General features: G+C 38.7%; 2 protein-coding genes across 2 annotated transcripts; one reads left to right on the top strand and one right to left on the bottom strand.

The window, feature by feature from the left end:
* Nucleotides 1-894: 894 nt before the first annotated feature.
* LOC104108615 (uncharacterized) lies at nucleotides 895-3,280 on the top strand. Its single transcript, XM_009617695.4, has 2 exons — nucleotides 895-1,888; nucleotides 2,643-3,280. The coding sequence occupies exons 1-2, from the start codon at nucleotides 1,030-1,032 to the stop codon at nucleotides 2,987-2,989; spliced, it is 1,206 nt and encodes a 401-aa protein (XP_009615990.1). The 5' UTR covers nucleotides 895-1,029; the 3' UTR covers nucleotides 2,990-3,280.
* A 575-nt stretch (nucleotides 3,281-3,855) lies between these two features.
* Nucleotides 3,856-6,113, bottom strand: LOC104108614 (metacaspase-1-like). The gene is made up of 5 exons (XM_009617694.4): nucleotides 5,610-6,113; nucleotides 4,950-5,280; nucleotides 4,767-4,881; nucleotides 4,333-4,491; nucleotides 3,856-4,249 (listed from the first exon to the last, which is right to left on the bottom strand). The coding sequence occupies exons 1-5, from the start codon at nucleotides 6,034-6,036 to the stop codon at nucleotides 4,190-4,192; spliced, it is 1,092 nt and encodes a 363-aa protein (XP_009615989.1). The 5' UTR covers nucleotides 6,037-6,113; the 3' UTR covers nucleotides 3,856-4,189.
* Between the last annotated feature and the right edge of the window lie 15,090 nt (nucleotides 6,114-21,203).

Raw genomic sequence — 21,203 nt, 5'->3', positions numbered from 1 at the left:
CGTAGTTTCCTACTTTCCTTCTTTAATTTCTTCCAAAATCTACATAAAATTCTGTTATAAAATACAAAATTTAATTAATTAAAAAATATAAAGTATATCTAAAATCAAAGTCTAATTAAAAATTGTCTGACTTTCTAATTAGTGAGCAATGTAACCTCAAACAAAATTGCGGCTTAGGTAACCTAGTTTTAAACACTTCTGGCAAGTTGACTTTACCTGCCATTTGCAAATGGAAATTTTGCTGATGAGACCCTCCTTCTGTTCATTTCCAATATAATTACTCTAATTGGTAATTACGTCTGCCATAGTTGTTTTCCTACTCTAAATTAATTTCCCCCATTTGAATCCTCTTCGTTTTAAAAGGAAAAGGAAGCCAAGAATACTACAAATGTAGAAATCCAAACTCAAATGAGCGATCCGCCGGTTTTAATATAAACCAATTTTGACCACAGCTGGAGTGCCGAACGTGTTATGTCTGTCAAACTCAAATGGTTCACTATTTAATATACATAACTTTGTTTCTTAAATATATTTTACCTATATTAGTGTTACTTGAATTTTTTATTACCATTCAGAAGAATCTCCTAGCATGAACATGGACCTAGCCCGATTCTTTGACCAATTACAAAGACAAATCATACGCGCTAGCCTTTTTTGGTAACAACCAACATAAATATAGACAATATTGATTACCAATTAAAGGTCGGGAGATTTACTCTCATTATTCTAAATTCTAAATCTTGACCATTACGCTAAAATCTCGTTGCCCTTAAAAATAGCAAATAATCGACTCTATTATTCAACACCTCATATTCATTTCCTTTTTCCCCAATTCCAAGCAGTGCCAAAGGAACATTCTTCCAATTATTCTTTTTTAACCCTCTTGTTTTTTCCTTGTACCGTCCGCCGTTTGAAAGAATTTTCCGGGTAAATTAACTGCTGACAACGACAGCAGAAAGATTTGCATGCAATGCGTGAGATGTAAAATGTTTTTATGGTCCAAAATTAGTCTCCCATGATTTGTCTATAATGCGTTTTCTTGGCCCTCAAATTTCTCATAATTGTCATTCACCACCCAGCAGTTCAGGCGAATTTTCCGACGGAGGGGTCATGACGGAGAGCAGTTCTTCCTCCATAGCCCCTTTGCTTTTGAGAAACATATTAACATCTGCTTTTATCTTCGCTGATAAACCCTTCTTCCTCTTAGCAGAAAAATACAAACTTCTCGAATTTGTACGTTGGTTCCTTATCCAAGCTTTTCTCTTCTTTCTTAAACTTTTTCCCTCTGGAGAAAATTACAACAGCTACCCTTTGAAGCCTCAAAAGGGTGAGATTTATTCTCCGGCTGCCGTGGGAGGCGGCAGCGGAGAGTCGGGGATATCGAGAGCGTTGACGCAAGTGTTGTCAATTGCGAATGATATTCCGGTGAGTTCTAGGAAATATGAGGTCGTGAGATCACTGGCCGAGAGGCTAATTGATGAGAATCTCTTAGAGGGTAACGAAGCATTAAGGGAAGTGAATTGCGCCGCCTTGTCGGCGGCTTTTACGAGGACGCTTGGTCAGCTTGAAGCCGCCGTGGCGGCGGAAGAAGGCGGAATTGTGTCCGGTGGGGATGGTGGCGATTACATCGGTAAGTTGAGCCGCGGATTGAGGGCGATTAGGTATTATGGTGACGTTGTGTGGCAACGGGGTAGGGCGAGGAACCAGCTGAGACAATTCGGATGCTCGGCTGAGAAGCTGGCGGCGGAGTTGCTGTGGTTGGCTCAGAAGATGGCAGTTTGTGGTTGTGTTGATGAAGCTGTTTATATGTGGGCTTCGGCTTCACAGTTAGCTTGGCTTTCTCTTTCTGCTGAGGCGCAGCTTCAGGGGTCTCTTGTTAAACTTTCAGGTAATTTTCTATGGAATATTCTTTGATTACATTTTCTAATTTTCGCAATTTTTTGGCTATACCTGCAGTATGTATCTGTTTGGAAAAAAAATGTATAAAGACTCATCTAATGTGATCCTCTAGCGAATGTAGTATCAAAATAATACAATACAAAAGGTTATGAAACATATGTAACAACCATCCAAAGCAGAATGCTTGTACTCATAGGCGGATCAAGGATTTGAATTTTGTGGGTTCGAACTCATTATATTGTTAAAGTCATGGGTTCATATATGCTATTTGTTCCTATTTTAGATAATTTTTACACATAAATTTATGCTCTATCCGCTTCGAAATTACTAGGTTCAAAATGAACCTCGCACTGCTATGCTGGATATGCCCTTGTTTGTACTGCAGTAGGATATTTAGATAGTAGTAGTAACTTCATAAGCCTGAATGCTTTCATATGCCTTAGATTAAGTGTTGGTTCTACCAGTTAACATTTTCAGTGCACTTGGATCTAATTCGCTGCAATATTTCTTTCCATTCCCAACATTAAGCGTCTTCACCATTGATCTTTCATTGCACAGAGAAAACTTTTATTATGTATTCTCAGAGTAGTTTTATTGTGTTACTACATCTCATCTTGAATTTCTGTTGTATTTGATATTTGGTTGGCATAAAATAATCACCATGTCTCTTCTTTAATTGCGTTTTGGGATAGTAAAAGTGCCATGTTCTGAATTTCTCTTTATGTTTTTGTGCTCCTTTCTAGCTTTCTTATTCAAGAAAGCCAGAGAAATAGGAAAAGATGCAGAGGATGAAGAAAGTACGAAAGAGCATCTAAGGCGGACAAACATGAACATGCTGATGTCATGGCTGCCATTGCTATGCCGAGCAAGCAATGGCACAGACACTCCAGTCTTGAGCATTAGTGAAAGGGCTGAGCTTGAAAGAATACTAGAGCAGATCATTGGAACATTGGAACAAGAAGAGGAGCAAGAAAAGGTCTTGTCCCTCTGGCTTCACCATTTTACCTATTGCCCTTCTTCTGACTGGCCAAATCTCCATGATTGCTACACTCGCTGGTGCACCGCTTCTCGTAAGCTCTTGCTTCACTGAATTTTCTAAAAAGAACCTTCGACTTAGATTGATGGAGTCTCATCTTTCTGGCAAGGAAGGGGTCTCTAGCTAATGGGTGGCGCAGAATGTGAAGTGGAGGAAAAGATTATAGTGCTGTGTTTATGAAGGTCCAAAGTAAGATTTGTATCAGTTAGCTATGTTTTGTAATTATTTTAGTTTTTCTAGTAGTTTAATTTACAAGTCGAAAGCACACTTACATGCATATGCACGTTTGGTTGTGTTTATATAGTGCTTGAATTCAAAGCAAATTGAGCAGAAGCGTTTACTTAATTTCAGGCCTCAAATTTTCTTTCCTGCAGATTATATATATTTGACCTCTCTTATGGTTTTCGAAGATTTCAAAGTTCATCTTTATCGTAAAATATCGATATAGAAACTTTCCTCATAACTAACTTCTTTCAATAAATTTTACTAGGATAACTACTATTGCCTGTGATCACACACAACATCAGCAGCAGCAACATAAGCCAAGTCTCTGTGTTGGTTCATACATCATTTATCTAAGTTTAACTGTTATCTTCTTATACAGAAATGCAACATTTGATTTCACTATTTATCCCTTTTATGTACATCATCATTCGTCAACATTAGAATCTGGCCTGGTTTAATCAAATATGGATCTAACTACAATATCTTCCATTGAAGATTTTGATAGATAATGTTCATTTCTGATATATCAGTGCAAGTTTGAAGTTCCCTGTCAAATTAATCTGATTATACAGAAATACGACTTTTATCCTCATCAGCTATCCATTTTAAGTGGCGTCAACAATTGAATCAGGATTATGTGATCCAGTAAGGATCATGCTGCACATCATGATCAATTTTAGGAGCTTTTGACAGAATTTGTAATAAGGTTGTAGTATTGTAGTATTGATATACTTGGAATTAGAAAACAAATCGATATTTGAAGTCTGAAGAATGTGACAACATGTATCAGTAGACGATCTATTCTGAGCAAATTTCCATCTGGAAATTTAGTCAGTGTTATTAAAGTTTATAGGGAAATATATGACAATGATTCACTTCAAAACATTAGTATAAGAGTGAATCTACACGCAACTGAAGCCCTTCATCACACATTACTTAACCAAATATGGTAAAAGAAGTTCTGAGATTTATTATAACAAGATTATGCCAGGGAAGTTGTACTCGGGCTGGGGTTGGATACTTCAATTCCTATATAGCCACCATCTTCGAGTGAATATCAAACTGCTCAGAGGCAGATAGTTGAGGCTCCTGGGCGAGACCAATAAAATGCATTAGACGATGATGATGCAATGCTGCACTGAATTTTTTATGACAATCTCATAAAAGCGTACCTGAGTTTCATTTGCACCATTCATGCCTACTCCTTTCTGTGCTTCATGAATCTTATTGTGCATACTCATAAGTAAGCGTCCATAGGTCAATTTAGTTTCTTGCTCCAATGTTTTGATGAAACTATATGTCAGGGCACCCGTCGGAAAGCCTGTGAAAGCCTGCAGAAGTCCAAGGTGCGACAATTTGATGATTGAAGGTGTTAAAAGTGAACGTATCTATAATCTCTCGAAATCTTTGTGGCTTAGTACATAGCAGAACACAATAGAAATAAAAGACCTATACAGGCAGGCAACACAAACTAGTTATGATAACGGCTTAATCGTGTTAGTATACTTACATTAGTTTGGTGTTTACCAGTAGTCTTTTTAATTTGTTTAGAGATTTTAGTGTCAATATAAGAGTAGGTGTGCAATTTGTATATACGGATACTAACCGTTGTATCTCCAGAATTTTGATGATCATCACAGGCACTGATAGAGATTGCTGTTCCTCCTCTGGTACCTTTGAATGTGCTGATACGATGGTCTTCCCACATAAAGTATCCCGCCCTGCTTGAAAACATTTTGATCAATTTAAAGTTTCATTGCATAAAGCATCAAAAGGGGAATTCAATAACCTGTTTATTCTGCACATAAATGGCAAATCTAGGAAAGTTCCACTGAAGCAAGTATCAATTATGCCATGAAGTGTGGCTCCACGAGGTAAAGGCCTAACAATGGTATTATTGATCTCGTCATCTAGTATTCTTCCTTCACTCTCAAAATCAACAGGGCATAGTGATTCATCATGCCCATCAACCTCATCACCGTCGCGGTCTCTTACTCGTGTGCCATGGCCAGAGTAATGGAACACTAGTGAATCTCCTGGCTGGCAACCATGAACAAGCCAACGTAGGGCTGACCTGATATTGCCCTTGGTTGGGATTTTGTATGGATCTTTCTCATCCTCTGCAACATTTTATGTATTATATGTTAGAAATCTGATAAAGAAAGAATGAAGAATATAGGAGACAATAACTGGGAGCGGAGGGAGTAGTAACATAAGCGTTTAATTTTTAGACGTTAAGATGAAGGGGAGCCTTGGAACAACGGTAAAGTTGTCTCCATATGACCTATAGGTCACGGATTCGAGCCGTGGAAGCAGCTACTAATTCTTGCATTAGGTTAATTAGGCTGTCTACATCACGCCCATTTGGGTGCGGCTCTTCCCCAGATCCTACGTGAATGCAGGATGCTTTGTGCACCGAGGCTGCCTCTTTTTGAACTGTAGGAGATACCTGTAAGGACAAGTACAGATGCATTGGGGAAACCCAACTTCTCAACCAGAAGATATCTCATGGATAAAACGTCGTTAATGCTTCCTTTCAGACTCTTGGAATGACCACGGTAAGTAATTCCACAGAGAACTGCTCGTTTTCGGCCATGCACCGCTGGAGGTCGCATAGTAATCTGTGGTGACATGTTGAACGGTTGAGGCTGAGAATTATTGGCATTTGGATTCATCCTTCCTGGCCTTGCAGAAAAAGCTGTGTTAACTACTGCGCCCACAATATTGTTAATAACCCCATTGGCAAAGCCGTTGTTGTTTCTTGGAGGTTGGAGTTGTGTAACAGATTGGCACCTTGGGCAGGAAATGGTTTGTGCTCCAATGGGAGCTGACATTTTCGTGCCGCACCAGTTGCATTTGCATCTCCTGCTGTCCATTATGAAAGAGCAGGGTGTCAAGCTAAGATATATGAAAGTCGTTTGTTCCTTGTTTCTGAATATTATTGAGTGGATTGATCAAGATATATATAGGAGGCATATAAATAACGGGTAGTTTCACGGCGTCCAAATTTCAGCAAATTAAAAAATACAGTTATTCATCCATATTATTCACTAAAAAGGGGTTGTATAATAACTCATATTTATGGCAAAACAATCAAATGTTGAGACTATGAATGACTCTTTGGATACGACTTGACTCTTTTACTACTACTTGAACTCTTATTTTGTGCGTTGATATCTCTTAAAAATATTTCTTTTTTAAAATTTCAGTTTTTAAAACTTTATTTTTTTAATAATAATTATTTTTATAATAATATAAGTAAAAATATTATCCTTAATTCAAAACTCATTTTAGTTGGCTATCTAAAAATTTTAAAAATTCTTTAGCCAGTAAATTCTTTTTTCCAATATGACTCTATTTTGATTTTTGACATTAACCATGTTAAATATCTGAGTTATTTGAATTAAACGTAAATAACCTTAAAATTTAAGCCTTCTAAATAATTATAGATAATCGTTAGATATTAATTACGAAACACTACATGAAAAAAGACTAATATTTTCTCAAATCTCGCAGTGATAATTTTATTTTTGCACTATTCTCATTGGTGTCATTGGAACCTAAAAATAGCCACAAAGCGAAATAATAACTCATATTTATGGCAAAGCACAAAGGTTGACACAATATAAACGATTCTTTGGTTACGACGTGACTCTTTTACTACGACTTGAACTCTTATTTGGTATGATATTATCTTTCAAAAAATATTTCTATTTTGAAATTCCAATTTCTAAAACTTTATATATATTTCAATAATGATTATCTTTTTAATGATGCAAGTGAAGATATTATCATTAATTTAAATTCACTTTAATCGGCTATCTAAAAATTTAAATGATTCTTTAGCCGGAGAATTTTTATTTCAGTATGACTCCATTTTAGTTTATTGATATCTCTAGTCACAGATTTTGAATTTGTAATACTCTATATATACAAAAAATATGTTCTTTGAATCATTAAATGTTAAATTAGTTGATTGTTATTATATAACATTGCATATATTGTTTTAAAATTGCCAAGTAGGTTATTTTTGACACCATACTTGGCTTAACCTCAATGCAAACTACTCAAATTGCATTTAAATTCGAATTCGAATATCATATCAGTTTGTTAGTAATAGTGATTTTTTAAAAACGACACACAATATAAATAAAAAGAATATTCTAACATATCCTTATCTTATAATCTATGAATTTGAGCTGAAAATAATATTTGAAATCAATGAGATTAGCTACCAAATTGTTTATATTCAACAAAGATGAAACATAAGAAGAAATTCGTTATCGTCTCTTATTTCTGGTTTTTAAATCTTTCATACATTTTTTTCAATATTTATTTTCTTTTATCTTATTTTTTATGTCATTCTTTCTTTTGTTACAAAAAACTAATTTATTTCACTATAAACATATGAGTTTTAATAGAAATTGTCTACATAAGAACTTTATTTATATTTTTAGTCTTTGATTGAAATTCTTTCATATTTTTCTAATTAGCCTAAATAGGTGCTCGCCCGACCACTTAAATTAAAATATTGAATGATGTGTAATTTATATATAATCCATATATAATATGTGAATAATCGTGTGTTGTCGGTATATCATCTATTTATATTAGCTATAAAAAGTAAGCAATAAATCTGGCCGGATATTTATGTAAATATTCCATAAGATTTCGGTTTTTTGAGTTTATCTATGATTTGACTTCTATTATAATAATTTTAAAAACTCTCTATAAATGTTCAAAAATATCTTATATTTTTATTATCTTTGAAGTAGAAAAAAGTAAAGAGTTTTTTCGAAATAATTTGTTTACATATAAAAAAAAAATCACGTCATACCAATTTTAAAAAAAAAATATACTCTTTGTTACACTTGAAAATAGCTATAGAAACTATCAATTAGAAACCAATATCTCTCTCGTTGAGTTCGAGAAAAAAAATATTTCACATAATCTAATGATTCAAAACTATTCTTCAACGAAAAAAATATTATACCCTTGCAATATTGGCTTGACTGCAGCTAAATGAAGAGGTTTAAGCTTATACCCTTCAATTCCTAGAATGTGCTAAATTAAAATTAATGATAGCAATTGTATAGACAAAGTTTAGTTATTTGTTTGATGTCCATTTATACAAATTGACTCTTCAAATAAATATTCTTCAAAAGGAAAAGAAAAAAACAATTTTTTTAAAAATATTGACTGATTTTTGTGATGTTTCTTTCTCTAGCATGTATGTTTACTTCATTATATATGTAAGTAAACTTTTACTCGATTTTTAAACTCTTTTTTGTTATTTGGATAAACATAGACGTGTACCCTATATATTACATTTATTTTAAAAGAAATTCGCATTATTCAAATCTAGCTACAGTGTTTTAAAGAACTATAATTATAGGGTTTTAAATGTGAGAATTTTATAGTTATATGGAGTAGTTTTTTTTTTTTTGCGAGAGGCGAAGTAGTATTTAAATAATTAGAAAAGATAACAAAAATTCCTAACATGATCATTAACCGAATTAAGTATGATACCATGATAAAAAAAAAAGATCAATTTTTATTTTTAATTTAAATTCGAATTTTAAAACTTAATCTATAAATTTAAAATTATCTTTTAGCTTCAAAATCATATATATATATATATATATATATATATATATATATATATATATATATATATATATATAAAACATTTGTATTTGACTAACATAGTCAAATATAGAATAAAGTTACCATATACTATTGACATTTATTAGTTTGCCACTTGGCTTAACCATAATGCCAATTATATATGATAACTTTATTCCTTTAATTTATATATATATATATATATATATATATACTTGGCTTAACCATAATGCCAATTATATATGATAACTTTATTCCTTTAATTTATATATATATATATATATATATAAAGTATAGTCATTCCGCATTCACGTGATATTATTTTTAAAAAAAAAACTTATTTTCTAGCACAATTTAATACTAAATTCTTTTTATTTTTCTATGTAGTGTCACATGAATATTATGTAAGGTGAGTTGCTAAAGTAAGCGGCCTTTCTTTCTTGTGTTTCCCTTATTGAATTTAGGATTTCCGACTTTTGTTTTCTAATTATTTTTGTGATGTATATACACATAATTGAGTAACTTTTTTCGTTCAAAAAATTTGCTAATGACTTTAATGCAATAAATGGAAAGTTGAATGACCTGTCGTGAAGCTAACCTATATAAGTATCCATCAAAGTGGGAAATTAAGCACTTCCAAGATCAGAATTAATACACATATGTAGCATAGTTTATCTCCTTATTATTCTTTGTATGTCAAATCAGCAAAAGGCTTTTTATTCTTTTCCAGATGCGGTGATGGAGAAACAAGAATCAATCTATTTTGCGTCTTTCGGCATGATAGATTCTATGTTTTATCTTCTGAAAGGTATGATCCTTTATCACGATTGAGTTTTATATTCTTTCAGAACCTTGAGATTTGCTTTTCCCCAGCACTGTACTTTACCCTTTTGAATGCATTGTATGGGGAAGTCCACGTTTTCAGAATTTTATATACCTCAACTGTGTTACCATATCATTTGTTTTAGGATATATATTGGAACAGTATAGGAAGAGATAGTTGTTCCAACTCTTTGACAAGATAAATGCCAATTTGCTGGTTGCATATAAAAGATGGAATATATGCTAATTTTTCGTGGGATGGGCATTAATTCGCTACTTTTGTAGTCAAAGAATCTTCTTAGTGTTATCATGAAGAATTAATATTTTCAAGAATCCGAATTTTGCTAGACAATTTATATATAACACGTTGCCCGAGGATTGTTAAATTAAGAGAAAAACAATCTTCTTTAATGATCTCGTTTCGTCTTTGGTTTAGAAAATTAAAATTGGCAGCCACTAAGAAAATGAATCTTTGATCTCCGTTTTATCCAAATTAATAAACGAGTGGGCCGAGTTAATCTAGACTGCACTAGTTTGATAAAAGCGATAATACTAGCCTGATTAATATGCACTAGTTTGAGAATCATCTAGTCCTTCTAGATGTATTATACTCTCTTGATTTAATCTTGTGATATATGTTTACCTGAAAAACGGATAGAGTTGAATTTATACATAATTCTAAGGATACGTGATATAAATTGATACAATCAGAAAAAATATATAAATGAATATCGAAATTAGTTATAAAAGAAATGAATGCAAACCGAATGAACTAGTTAGCTTAAGCCTTCAAGTTTTATCACGTCCAAATTGAGTGAAGAACGATTGATAGAAAATAATATGACTAAATATCAAAAGCCCAAGAAGATAATATTTGCTCTATTTTCTGTATATCTCAGAATGAATCCCCTCCTCCCCATTATAAATGATAACCACTCTTAATATAGTGGGGGAATCCCATTTTGGATATAATTAAAAATACATAATGGGGATCTCATGATAGATTAATTAACTAGTTTTTCCTTGATTTAAACCGTGATTTCCGTCGAGATTCTCTCCCCAAATGCAGCTATAACGGCTTTTTTGTTTCTTGACTCGATCTCGATCCTGGCTGGTCTCGGTATTGATCGGTCTCTGGATCTCGAGCTCGATCTTGATTCGATCTCGATCTTGGCCGGTCTCGGTATTGATCGGTCTCTGGGTCTCGAGCTCGCTCTTGACTCGATCTCGATATTGATTGGTCTCTGGGGCTCAAGCTCGATAACCTAACTTCGTATCATGGCTCGACATTACAATGATTAACATTGGACCATCATGTTCCAATCTCGATTAGTCATACGAAGGGCAGACTCGATTTTGACCGTATATAGACAGTCCCCTCATTTCTCGAAAAGAAGATAACGAGAAACGATATGAATTCCGAACTCTGACTTGGTGGATGGTGATATCAGCGACGAGCTAGATTGTGACGTATGCAACAAACATGATGTCGGTCCAGTTACCAAGGCATTAAATGCGCGTCAGTCGATGGTCGGCCACTACCAGTTTTGAACCGTCGTTGTGAAACCAATAAATGGCTCCTTTCTTCGTCATTCCAAACTTTTACTTTCAAATCTTTTTCATTCCTATCTTCATAGTTTTTTGCCTTCTCCAAAGCTCCCTATTTCCAGCTTTTCAAATTTCTTTGCTTGTTCTTCTTAAAATACCAAATACTTCAATCTCCATTCTCCTTTGTTCACAAAAACTAAATGGCAAAAATATCTAAAACCGTTCTGCAGAAAGAGGTTGCTTCCTCATCTGGGCCGGTCGGCAAGAAACCAATGGTGGAGCCACGCCTTGAAGAACTTATTCCAGAGGGTGTGTTATTAATTCCGACTTTAAGGTCAAGAAACCCTCATCGATTGTTGGTCGATGCGAGCCGGTATCGAGATATATATGCTCGATACCCAAAAGTCTTCTCGATCTGGTGAAGAAAGATTGCAATTGAGAAAACAAATAGGTTGTGATATTGGCACCGGAGGAAACGATTACTACACATGTGGAAGGGTACCTGAGTGCTTACACTTATCATTTCACGTTGGGTCCCCTCGATTCGGTCATCGTTGATTTTTGCAAGAAATACCAGGTGACCCTCGGCCAAATTCACCCTTCTTTATGGAGGATCGTGATACTGCTCCGTTTCTTTGTGGACAAAATCGGCGGGCTTCCCTTCACCCTCGATTACCTCGTAAGATTATATAGCCCTTGACTCTACCGAGGTGGGCTGATAAAGCTTCAACACCGAGCCACCAAGGCATTCACCTCGAGTATAGATGAAGATAAAGATCGGAGCTGGATGGGCCGGTCTGTTCAGGTGAAGACCTCGGACCTAATTCCGGCTGAGAGTATGCCATTTCCTGAGAAATGGAATATGAAACGTAAGTATGATCCCGTTTTTAGTTTTTGTTATTTTTACTTCTTCATTTTTTCTTATCAATATTGTTCTCGACGCAACCGTTGCTTGGATACCGGGTGCGGTTCCCCACCTCCAGAACTGGACCAGGAGCCTGATTTCAATATCAACATACGTCGAGCGTGCATGGCGTGATTTGTCAAAGGGCCGGTGGGAGGCTCGTACTCATGGTAAGCCTTCATCTTGGCTTGCCGATTTGCCTATCATTCAAGCATTGTTTTCTCAAGTATGAGTTTATTTACTTTCTCCTTTTGTAGGTCTCGGAAAGGATGCAGCTATGAGACCTTGTCCGGTGATAAAGAAGCTTTACCGCCTATCTTGAAACCGGCAATGGTGATTAAGAGAAAAGGACCTCGAACTCCGAGGGTCAAAAACCAAAGAAGAGAGCGGCCTGTAAACCTAAGGGGAACACAATCCCACTGGCCATGGAGTCAGTCCAAAGACTAAGGGAAGAAGAAGAAGAAGAAGAAGAAGGTGGTTCTGGGCTGGTGGCCCGTGCACGAGCTGGCACCGATATTCAGAAAATTTCGGGGACAATGGGGGTTGATACTGCTCTGTCTAGGCTCAATGAGGTCAAGGAGGAGACTCTGACCCAAGTTCCGGGGCCGAGGAGAATCGAAGATGCTTTACCTCGGGGCAAAGGGACCGTTGAAGAGGCGATGGATGCCGATGCAGAAATCGGGCTTGAGGCTCATCAAGACGGAGGCGGCGCCCCAAAAAACCTACTTGGGGCAATAGAGATCGGGGATTCCCCCTCGTTTCCTTCATTTTCTCAGTCGATGATACGTGATGCTCAGGCCGTGGAGACTTGTCACGGGAAGGGAGCCCATTGTGAGGAAGATCATTTCCGTGGTTATTTTGCTGGGGTAGAGGATGTCACCGGTCTGAGTGACTTAGAGGCTCCGAAGAAGAGCTCGGGCGAGGTGGGAGTTTCTTGTCTTTTCAACGAAGCTCAACTGACCCTGAATCGGGTAAGTTCATTTTCTCTTTGTTAATTTTCATACTTGTATTTTTCTTTCCTTGTATAATTCCTTCTTTCTATTTTTGTAGGCCTCTGTGCTCCATCACGAGGTGTTTCTCCAATCCAGAGGGGATCTGAGGTGGTATGAAGCCGAAATCCGAGGGCTTACTGAGGAGAGAGATGCCTTCAAGATTCTCAGTGAGCAGAGAGAAGGAGAAGCAAAAGGACTTCGGGCTGAGCTAGAAGCAGCTCGGAAAGAACAAGCCAATTTGTCCGAGAAGGTAAAAAGAATCTTTGAAGTTAATAAGACTGACTCAAGCGTGATGGCTAACAGTTCGGTCCCACAGGTTCAGCAAAAGCTCGATGTGATCAGGCAGCTTCGTGTTGAAGTGGACGCAGTGAAAGCGGAGATCGAGGAGTGGAAAAAGAACACGAATCGCCTTGCCTCAGAAAAGGATGCTGCCCAAACTCAACTGGCATTGGCTGAGACCTAACTCCGAACCTTGAGAGAGAAGGTCTTGGTGCAAGCCAAGAAAATCGAGGAGTTCCAGTCTTGGTTGGGCTCAGCAACTTCTGATCGAGAGAGACTGGCCACAGAACTTGCAGCGGCCAAATCGGAGGTCGAAATAGCCATGGCTAATGCTGATGCAATGGTGGCCGTCTACCGGTCCGATGCTGAAGCTTCTCAGGTTCGAGCAAAGGAGGTTGCCGAGGCTGCTCAGGCTCGAGCAAAATGGGTTGTCGAGCATTCTAAATGCCAGTCTCGGAGGGAGACTCTCGAGGAGATCCATGCTCATGGTTTCGATCTTACAGCTGAGATCGATAATGCTAAGGAGCTTGAAGTTGAAGCCATAGTGTTGGCCTTTCCTGATGATGATGATACAGGGAGTATGAGCGGATCTGAAAGAGAAAGAGGCCTCGAGGGCGAAGATGCTGCTCCCGGAGAGGACTAAGTCCTTTAGTATTTTTTTTTTTGTGTTTCTTTTAAGACCGTTTCGGTCTTTTGTAGAGAAACTTGATCGAGCCATGCTGCCCTTGTAAATGATTTTTGACACATATATATAAAACTTTCTTACTTTCCGCCTTATAAAATTATGAAGTTGTATTCTAAGATCCGAGGTTTAAACAATTTGATTGGAACTGAATTAGTATAGCCCTTAGACTTTATGGTCGAGTGAGTGCTTGCTCAAACTCGAAGTAAAGTAACCCTTAGATTTTTTATTTGAGCGAGGACGGTCTCTCGAACTCAAGACAAAAAACAACCCTTAGGCTTTTGTAAAAAAGAATGTTTATGGCCTTGTCCCTTTTTCGGCTTGAAAGAGTTTCTTATCATTTGTATTTGCGAAACTTGTAATGCTTTGGCATGAAATAAGGAATTGTTCGAGAGTTCGAACAATTTTATACTCATTAGAGTTTTTTAGGCTTTGATATTATCGAAGCCTTTTATGATTTTGCCAGGGGTAGCCTTTTTAACCGATTTATGAAATATTTCGAAGGCCTGTTCTGTTACAGAATTCGGACGTCTCTGATCCGTGTTAATTCGGCCGTAGCCTCTTTAGTTCGGGTTTTGCCTCTTGGGCTTATTTTCTCATTTTTCTTCAAGCTTGCCCGAAGTGTCAGTCCCCGAGTGGGGTGGTCGTGGCCTATAAAATCGAGCGTTGCCTAAGAGGTCTTATGATATTCGGAGTTTTTATAATTCGATCTCGTTGATTTTTTGGACGGCAATCCTCGATTTGTGAGGGTAATCATACGAACTCCGGTCATGGTTGGCCCTTAGGCCTGTTCACATAATGGATCGAGAATATGAAGTAGAAAAGTTTTTCTAAGGTACGAGATATCGGTAAAGAAGAATACTTCTCTTTATAAATCATTAAAATGCGTACATGTTTTGTGCCAAGGCTCGAGCAAACTACGCGGGCATGGTTCGTTTGACCGTTTGGCCCTTACAAATTTTTCCTATCGAGACCATGCTACCATTAAGTAACTTCCTTGCATTCGAGGGTGATGCCCCCCCCCCCCCCCCCAGTATTCGAGGTTGATTGTAAAGAGGCCTCGGATACTGTTGAATTATTCTAAGTTAGCACAATCAATGGTTGCTTCATTTAAAACCTCGCCGGAAAACCCATTTGGGACAAAACCGCTCTAAGGAAAAAAGAGTACAACACGTGCTTTCAGACCTAAAGGCTCTGTGTCGAAGAATCCATCGCTTCTTCTCGTCGAACACCTGCAAGGGTTAGTTTTGAAATATAAATGAAAATGGGAGGGGTCGTACCTTAGCAGTAGTATCGTTTTAGGTGCGATACATTCCAATTGTTCGGTAGTTGTTTGTTGTTTATCATGCCGAGCTTGTAGGATCCTTTTCCGATGATTTCGAGAACCCGATACGGTCCTTCCCAGTTTGGATCCAATTTTCCTTCATTCGGATTTCGGGTGTTGAGGGTGACTTTTCTTAGCACCAAGTCCCCGATGTTAACATGTCGAAGATTGGTTCTTTGATTGTAGTATCTTTCGATCTGCTATTTTTGGGCGGCCAATCGGACGAGAGCGGCTTCTCGTCTTTTGTCCAACAATTCTAGGCTCGTATTCATGGTCTCGTTATTCGAATCCTTTGTTGCATATCGAAACCTGATGCTAGGTTCTCCGACCTCGACCGGGATCAGAGCTTTGACGCCATAAACCAACGAGAATGGTGTTGCTCCGGTACTGGATTTCGATGTTGTGCGGTATGCCCATAGGACCTCGGGTAGTATTTCTCTCCATTTTCCTTTGGCGTCGGTCAATCTCTTCTTAAGATTTTGGATGATGATTTTGTTGGTCGATTCGGCTTGTTCGTTCCCGCTAGGATGATAAGGTGTTGATAGGATCCTTTTGATCCTTGAGAAATTTAGTTACTTTGTTGCCGATGAATTGTTTTCTATTATCACATACAATCTCGGATGGCATCCCGAATCGACATAGGATATGGTCCCAAATAAAGTCTATGACTTCCTTTTCTCTGACTTTCTCGAAAGCATGTGCTTCAACCCATTTAGAGAAATAATCAGTCATAAACAAAATAAACTGAGCCTTACCTGGGGCCGATGGGAGGGGGCCAACGATGCCCATTCCCCAGTCCATGAAGGGCCATGGGGATAGGACCGAGTGGAGTAGTTCCCCGGGTTGATGAATCATGGGCGCATGCCTTTGGCATTTGTCGCATTTTCGAACGAACTTCCTTGCATCCTTGCCCATATCAGTCCAATAATACCCTGCTCTGATTACTTTGTGGACCAACGAATCGACACCGGAATGATTTACACAAGTGCCCTCGTGAATTTCCCGTAGGATGTAGTCGGTATCTCCCAGTCCCAAACATATTGCCAATGGTCCATTGAACGTCCTTCTAAATAGTATTCCATCTTTGGACAAGTTGAAACGTGTTGCCTTTGTGCGCAGAGCTCTCGATTCCTTTGGATCTGATGGAAGCTTTCCATTCTTTAAGTACTCTATGTATTTGTTTCTCCAATCCCAGGTTAAACTTGTGGAGTTTATCTCGGCGTGACCTTCTTTGATTACCGATCTCATGAGTTATACGACAGTCCCCGAGTTGAGTTCGTCATCTTCGACCGATGAACCTAAGTTTGAAAGAGCGTCGGCCTCGCTGTTCTGTTCTCGGGGTACATGTTGCAAGGTCCATTCCTTAAATCGATGTAGAGTCACTTGTAGTTTATCCAAGTATCTCTGCATTTGATCTTCTCGGACTTCAAAAGTCCTGGTAACTTGGTTTACCACGAGGAGGGAATCACACTTAGCTTCTACGACTTCCGCTCCCAAGCTTCTAGCTAGTTCGAGACCTGCAATCATGGCCTCATACTCGGCCTCATTGTTAGTAAATTTTATAGTTCTGATAGACTGTCTAACTACATTACCTGTGGGTTATTTTAGTATGATGCCTAATCCGGACCCCTTCATGTTCGAAGCACCGTCCGTAAAGAGGGTCCAGATTCCCGAAGATGTACCCGATTTTATCAGTAGTTCTTTTTCAATCTTAGTACGAAAGCCGGCGTAAAGTCGGCCACGAAGTCCGCCAAGATTTGAGATTTGATGGTGGTCCGGAGTCGATACTCAATATCGTACCCACTGATTTCTATAGTCCATTTGGCTAATCGACCCGAAAGCTCGAGTTTGTGTAAAATATTTCGAAGAGGTTAAGTTGTTACAACACATATCGAATGACATTGGAAATATGGTTTTAGTTTCCTAGAGGCGCTTATTAAAGCAAGCGCTAATTTTTCTAAGTGTGGATATCTAGTTTCGACCTCACCCAAGGTCCGACTGACATAATAAATAGGGAATTGTGTACCTTGTTCTTCTCGAACCAGGACTCCACTTACCGCTATCTCCGAGACAACTAAGTACAGGTAAAGTTGTTCGTTCACTTTCGGGGTATGAAGCAGCGGCGAGCTCCATAAATACCGCTTTAGTTCCTCCAAGGCCTACTGGCATTCCGGAGTCCATGCAAAGTTGCTCTTCTTCTTAAGTAGTGAGAAAAATCGGTGGCTCCTATCTAAGGATCTCGAAATGAATCGTCCTAGGGCGGCTATTCATCTCGTTAGCCTCTGCACGGCCTTTACATTATCCATTATCGTGATATCCTCGATAGCTTTAATTTTATCGAGGTTGATCTCGATTCCCCGATTGGACACCATGAAACCAAGAAACTTGCCCAAGCCAACCCCGAATGCACACTTTTCGGGGTTGAGCTTCATATTGTACTCCCTCAGTATATCGAAAGTTTCCTACAAATGCTTTAAATGGTCCTCTGCTCGCAGGGACTTAACTAACATGTCATCAATATAAACTTCCATTGATTTTCTTATTTGTTCTTCGAACATTCGGTTTAGTAGGCATTGATAAGTTGCACCAGCATTTTTTAGACCGAATGGCATTACATTATAACAGTAGGTACCGTACTTAGTGATAAACGAGGTCTTTTCCTGATCCTCCGAGTTCATCTATATCTGGTTGTACCCGGAGTAGGCATCGAGAAAATTGAGAGCCTCATGGCCGTCCATGACATCGATCATACGATCGATATTAGGCAAAGGAAAAGAGTCTTTGGGGCATGCTTTATTCAGGTCTTTATAATCTATACACATTCTAAGTTTGTTTCCCTTCTTAGGGACTACCACCACGTTTGCTAACCATTTGGGGTACTTAACTTCTCGAATGGATCCTATTTTGAGAAGTTTGGTTACCTCGTCCTTGATAAAGGCATGTTTGACTTCGGACTGAGGCCTTCTTTTTTGGTTTACCGGATTGAATTTCGGATCCAAGCTTAGTCTCTGAGTGGTGATTTCCGGTGGGATCCCTATCATGTCAAGATGGAACCAAGCGAAACAGTCTATGTTAGCTATAAGAAATTGAATAACCTTTTTCCTGAGCTCGGGGCTTAACCCTGTGCCCAGGGATACCTTTCATTCGGGAAGATGTTCGATTAATGTAATTTTCTCCAGTTCTCCGACCGTTGATTTGGTAGCGTCGGAATCATAGGGGACCACGAAGGATAGTGGGATCCCATAATCATCATCTCCGTTAGTTTTCTGCTTCCCTAGTTGGGTCAAGGCCGATGTTTGTGATTACTATTTGGTATCTCGTTTTTCCTTTGAATTTGATCCCTTTGTCGATGAGAGTGTTGATATCGGAATTACTTCATCAACGAAAAACATTTCCTTTGCGTCTGGTTGCTCTCCGTAGATTTTTTTGATTCCCTCTGATGTTGGGAATTTTAGAACCTGGTTAAGGGTCGAGGGTACTGCTCTCATGTTGTGGATCCACGGCCTCCCGAACAGGGCGTTATACCTCATGTCGCCCTCAATCACGTGGAACTTTGTTTCTTGGATGGTTCCGGCCACATTTACTGTCAGAATTATCTCGCCCTTAGTAGTTTCACATGCCATATTGAATCCGTTTAGTACCAGGGTTGCGGGCACGACCTGGTCCTGTAGACCGAGTTGCTCTACGACCCTCGATCGAATGATGTTGGCCGAAATACCTTGATCAATTAGCACACGCTTAACTTGAGTTTTATTCATAAGTACAGATATTACCATTGCATCGTTATAAGGTTGCATGATTCTTTATGCGTCTTAGTCATTAAAGGACAAGGTTCCTTTAGGTATGTAATCCTGAGCTCGAGATCACTTCTCTCTTACAATCAACATCTTAGTGCGTTTAAGCACTGGCCCCTGGAGGACATCAATCCCTCTGATGATCATGTGGATAATGTGTTGTGGATCTTCTTGTTCGTTTTGTCTATTGAACTCTCTGTTTTTAAAATGATTCTTGGCTCGGTCACTTAAAAACTCTCGAAGGTGCCCTTCATTGAATAACCGAGCTACCTCCTATCTCAACTGCCTGCAATCTTCCGTTCTATGGACATGGGTGCCATGATACTTGCACATTTGATTGGGATTTCTTTGGGCTGGATCGGACTGCAGAGGTCGAGGACATTTAGTATATTTCATGTGTCTGATATCCGACACGATGACGGATGCATCAATGTTGAAGTTATACTCTGATAACCGCGGTGCTTCCTTAGGTCCGGTATGCCTGTCGAAACCATTCTTGTTCATCAGCCCTCGAGACCATTGGCCTCGATCACTTCTCCTTTCGCCTCGTACTGAGTTGCGTTCTGGTTCACTACCCCTACAATCTCCGTTATACGGCCGGTATCGGTCCATGTTCAACCTCAGTTCTCGGTCGATGTCCCTTTTAATAACGGACCCAAAACCCAACTGGTCGTCTTTGACTCTAATCTTTGATTGATATCGATTGTGTACATCGGCCCAGGTAACAGTCGGGTACTCAATCAAGTTCTGTTTCAACTGCCGTGAAGCCATTGAGCTTCGTTCGTTCAGTCCTTGAGTGAAAGCTTGAACGGCCCAGTCGTCCGTGACCGGTGGTAGATCCATTCGTTCCATTTGGAAACGAGATACGAACTCCCTTAGCATCTCGTTATCTTTTTGCCTTACCTTGAAAAGGTCCGACTTCCTGGTCTCAACCTTTGTGGCTCCGATGTGTACTTTTACAAAAGAATCTACAAGCATGGCAAAAAAATCGATAGAGTTAGGCGATAAAATATGATACCATATCATTGCTCCCTTTGACAGGGTTTTCCAGAATTTCTTTAATAATACGGATTCGATCTCGTCATCCTCCAGTTTGTTCCCTTTAATAGCACATGTGTAAGAGGTGACATGTTTGTTGGGGTTAGTCGTTCTATTATATTTAGGAATTTCGGGCATGCGGAACTTCTTGGGGATCGGTTTGGGAGTTGCGCTAGGGGGAAGGGATTTTGTACGAACTTTTTGGAATCCAAACCTTTCAATATTGGTGGTGCCCCCAGGATCTGATCAACCTTGGAATTATAAGTTTCTATTTTTTGGTCGTTTGCTTCAATCCTCATTTCTCCTGACTCTATCCGTTTTCTCAATTCCTCGAGCATCTTTATAATTTTGGGGTTAGTCCCCCGATTCTTGTTCATTTGACCTTACTACAGCTGGCCTCATTCTGTGGGTGACTTCTCGGGGTGGACCGGGCTTGGGCCTTCTCGGTGCCTGGGTTTGGCTCTGCAACTGAGCTATCGCTACCTGTTGAGCTTGCAACATTTCGAAAATAATACGCAGGCTGATCCCGTCGTCAAAAAAAGGAACCTTTCGTCTCCCCAGCCATTTCGGGTCTCCAACATTTTGGGTATTTCGAACTGCATATCGAGTACCACCATGAATGATGTTTTCGGGGTCGGAATGTTGGTTTGCTTCAATGGCCACATGTGAATTAACGTCTATTGGATCTACAGCCCGAGTTCCAACGGGGTCAACGAGTGGCCTTTCATCCCTGGGCGTCAGGTTGTTATTCTCATCTTGAAGGCCAGCTTCGTTGTCGATAGGTAGGGCCATTAATTGAGAGTTCGTCTTTTTTAACCTGAAATCGAAGATATTTCCAAGAGCAAGTGTAAAATAGTGCGTTTTACAGAGATTCGTATCAAATAACCACTATTATTCTTAGCCCCGCGGTGAGCGCCAAATTGTTTACCCCAAAAATAGATAGAGTTGAATTTATACATAGTTCTAAGGATACGTGATATAAATTGATACAATGAGAAAAAATATGTAAATAAATATCGAAATTAGTTATAAAAG

The sequence above is a fragment of the Nicotiana tomentosiformis genome, chromosome 1 (genome assembly GCF_000390325.3).
Source record: "Nicotiana tomentosiformis chromosome 1, ASM39032v3, whole genome shotgun sequence".
Lineage (NCBI taxonomy): Eukaryota > Viridiplantae > Streptophyta > Magnoliopsida > Solanales > Solanaceae > Nicotiana > Nicotiana tomentosiformis.
This window is presented reverse-complemented; position numbering and strand designations above follow the sequence as displayed.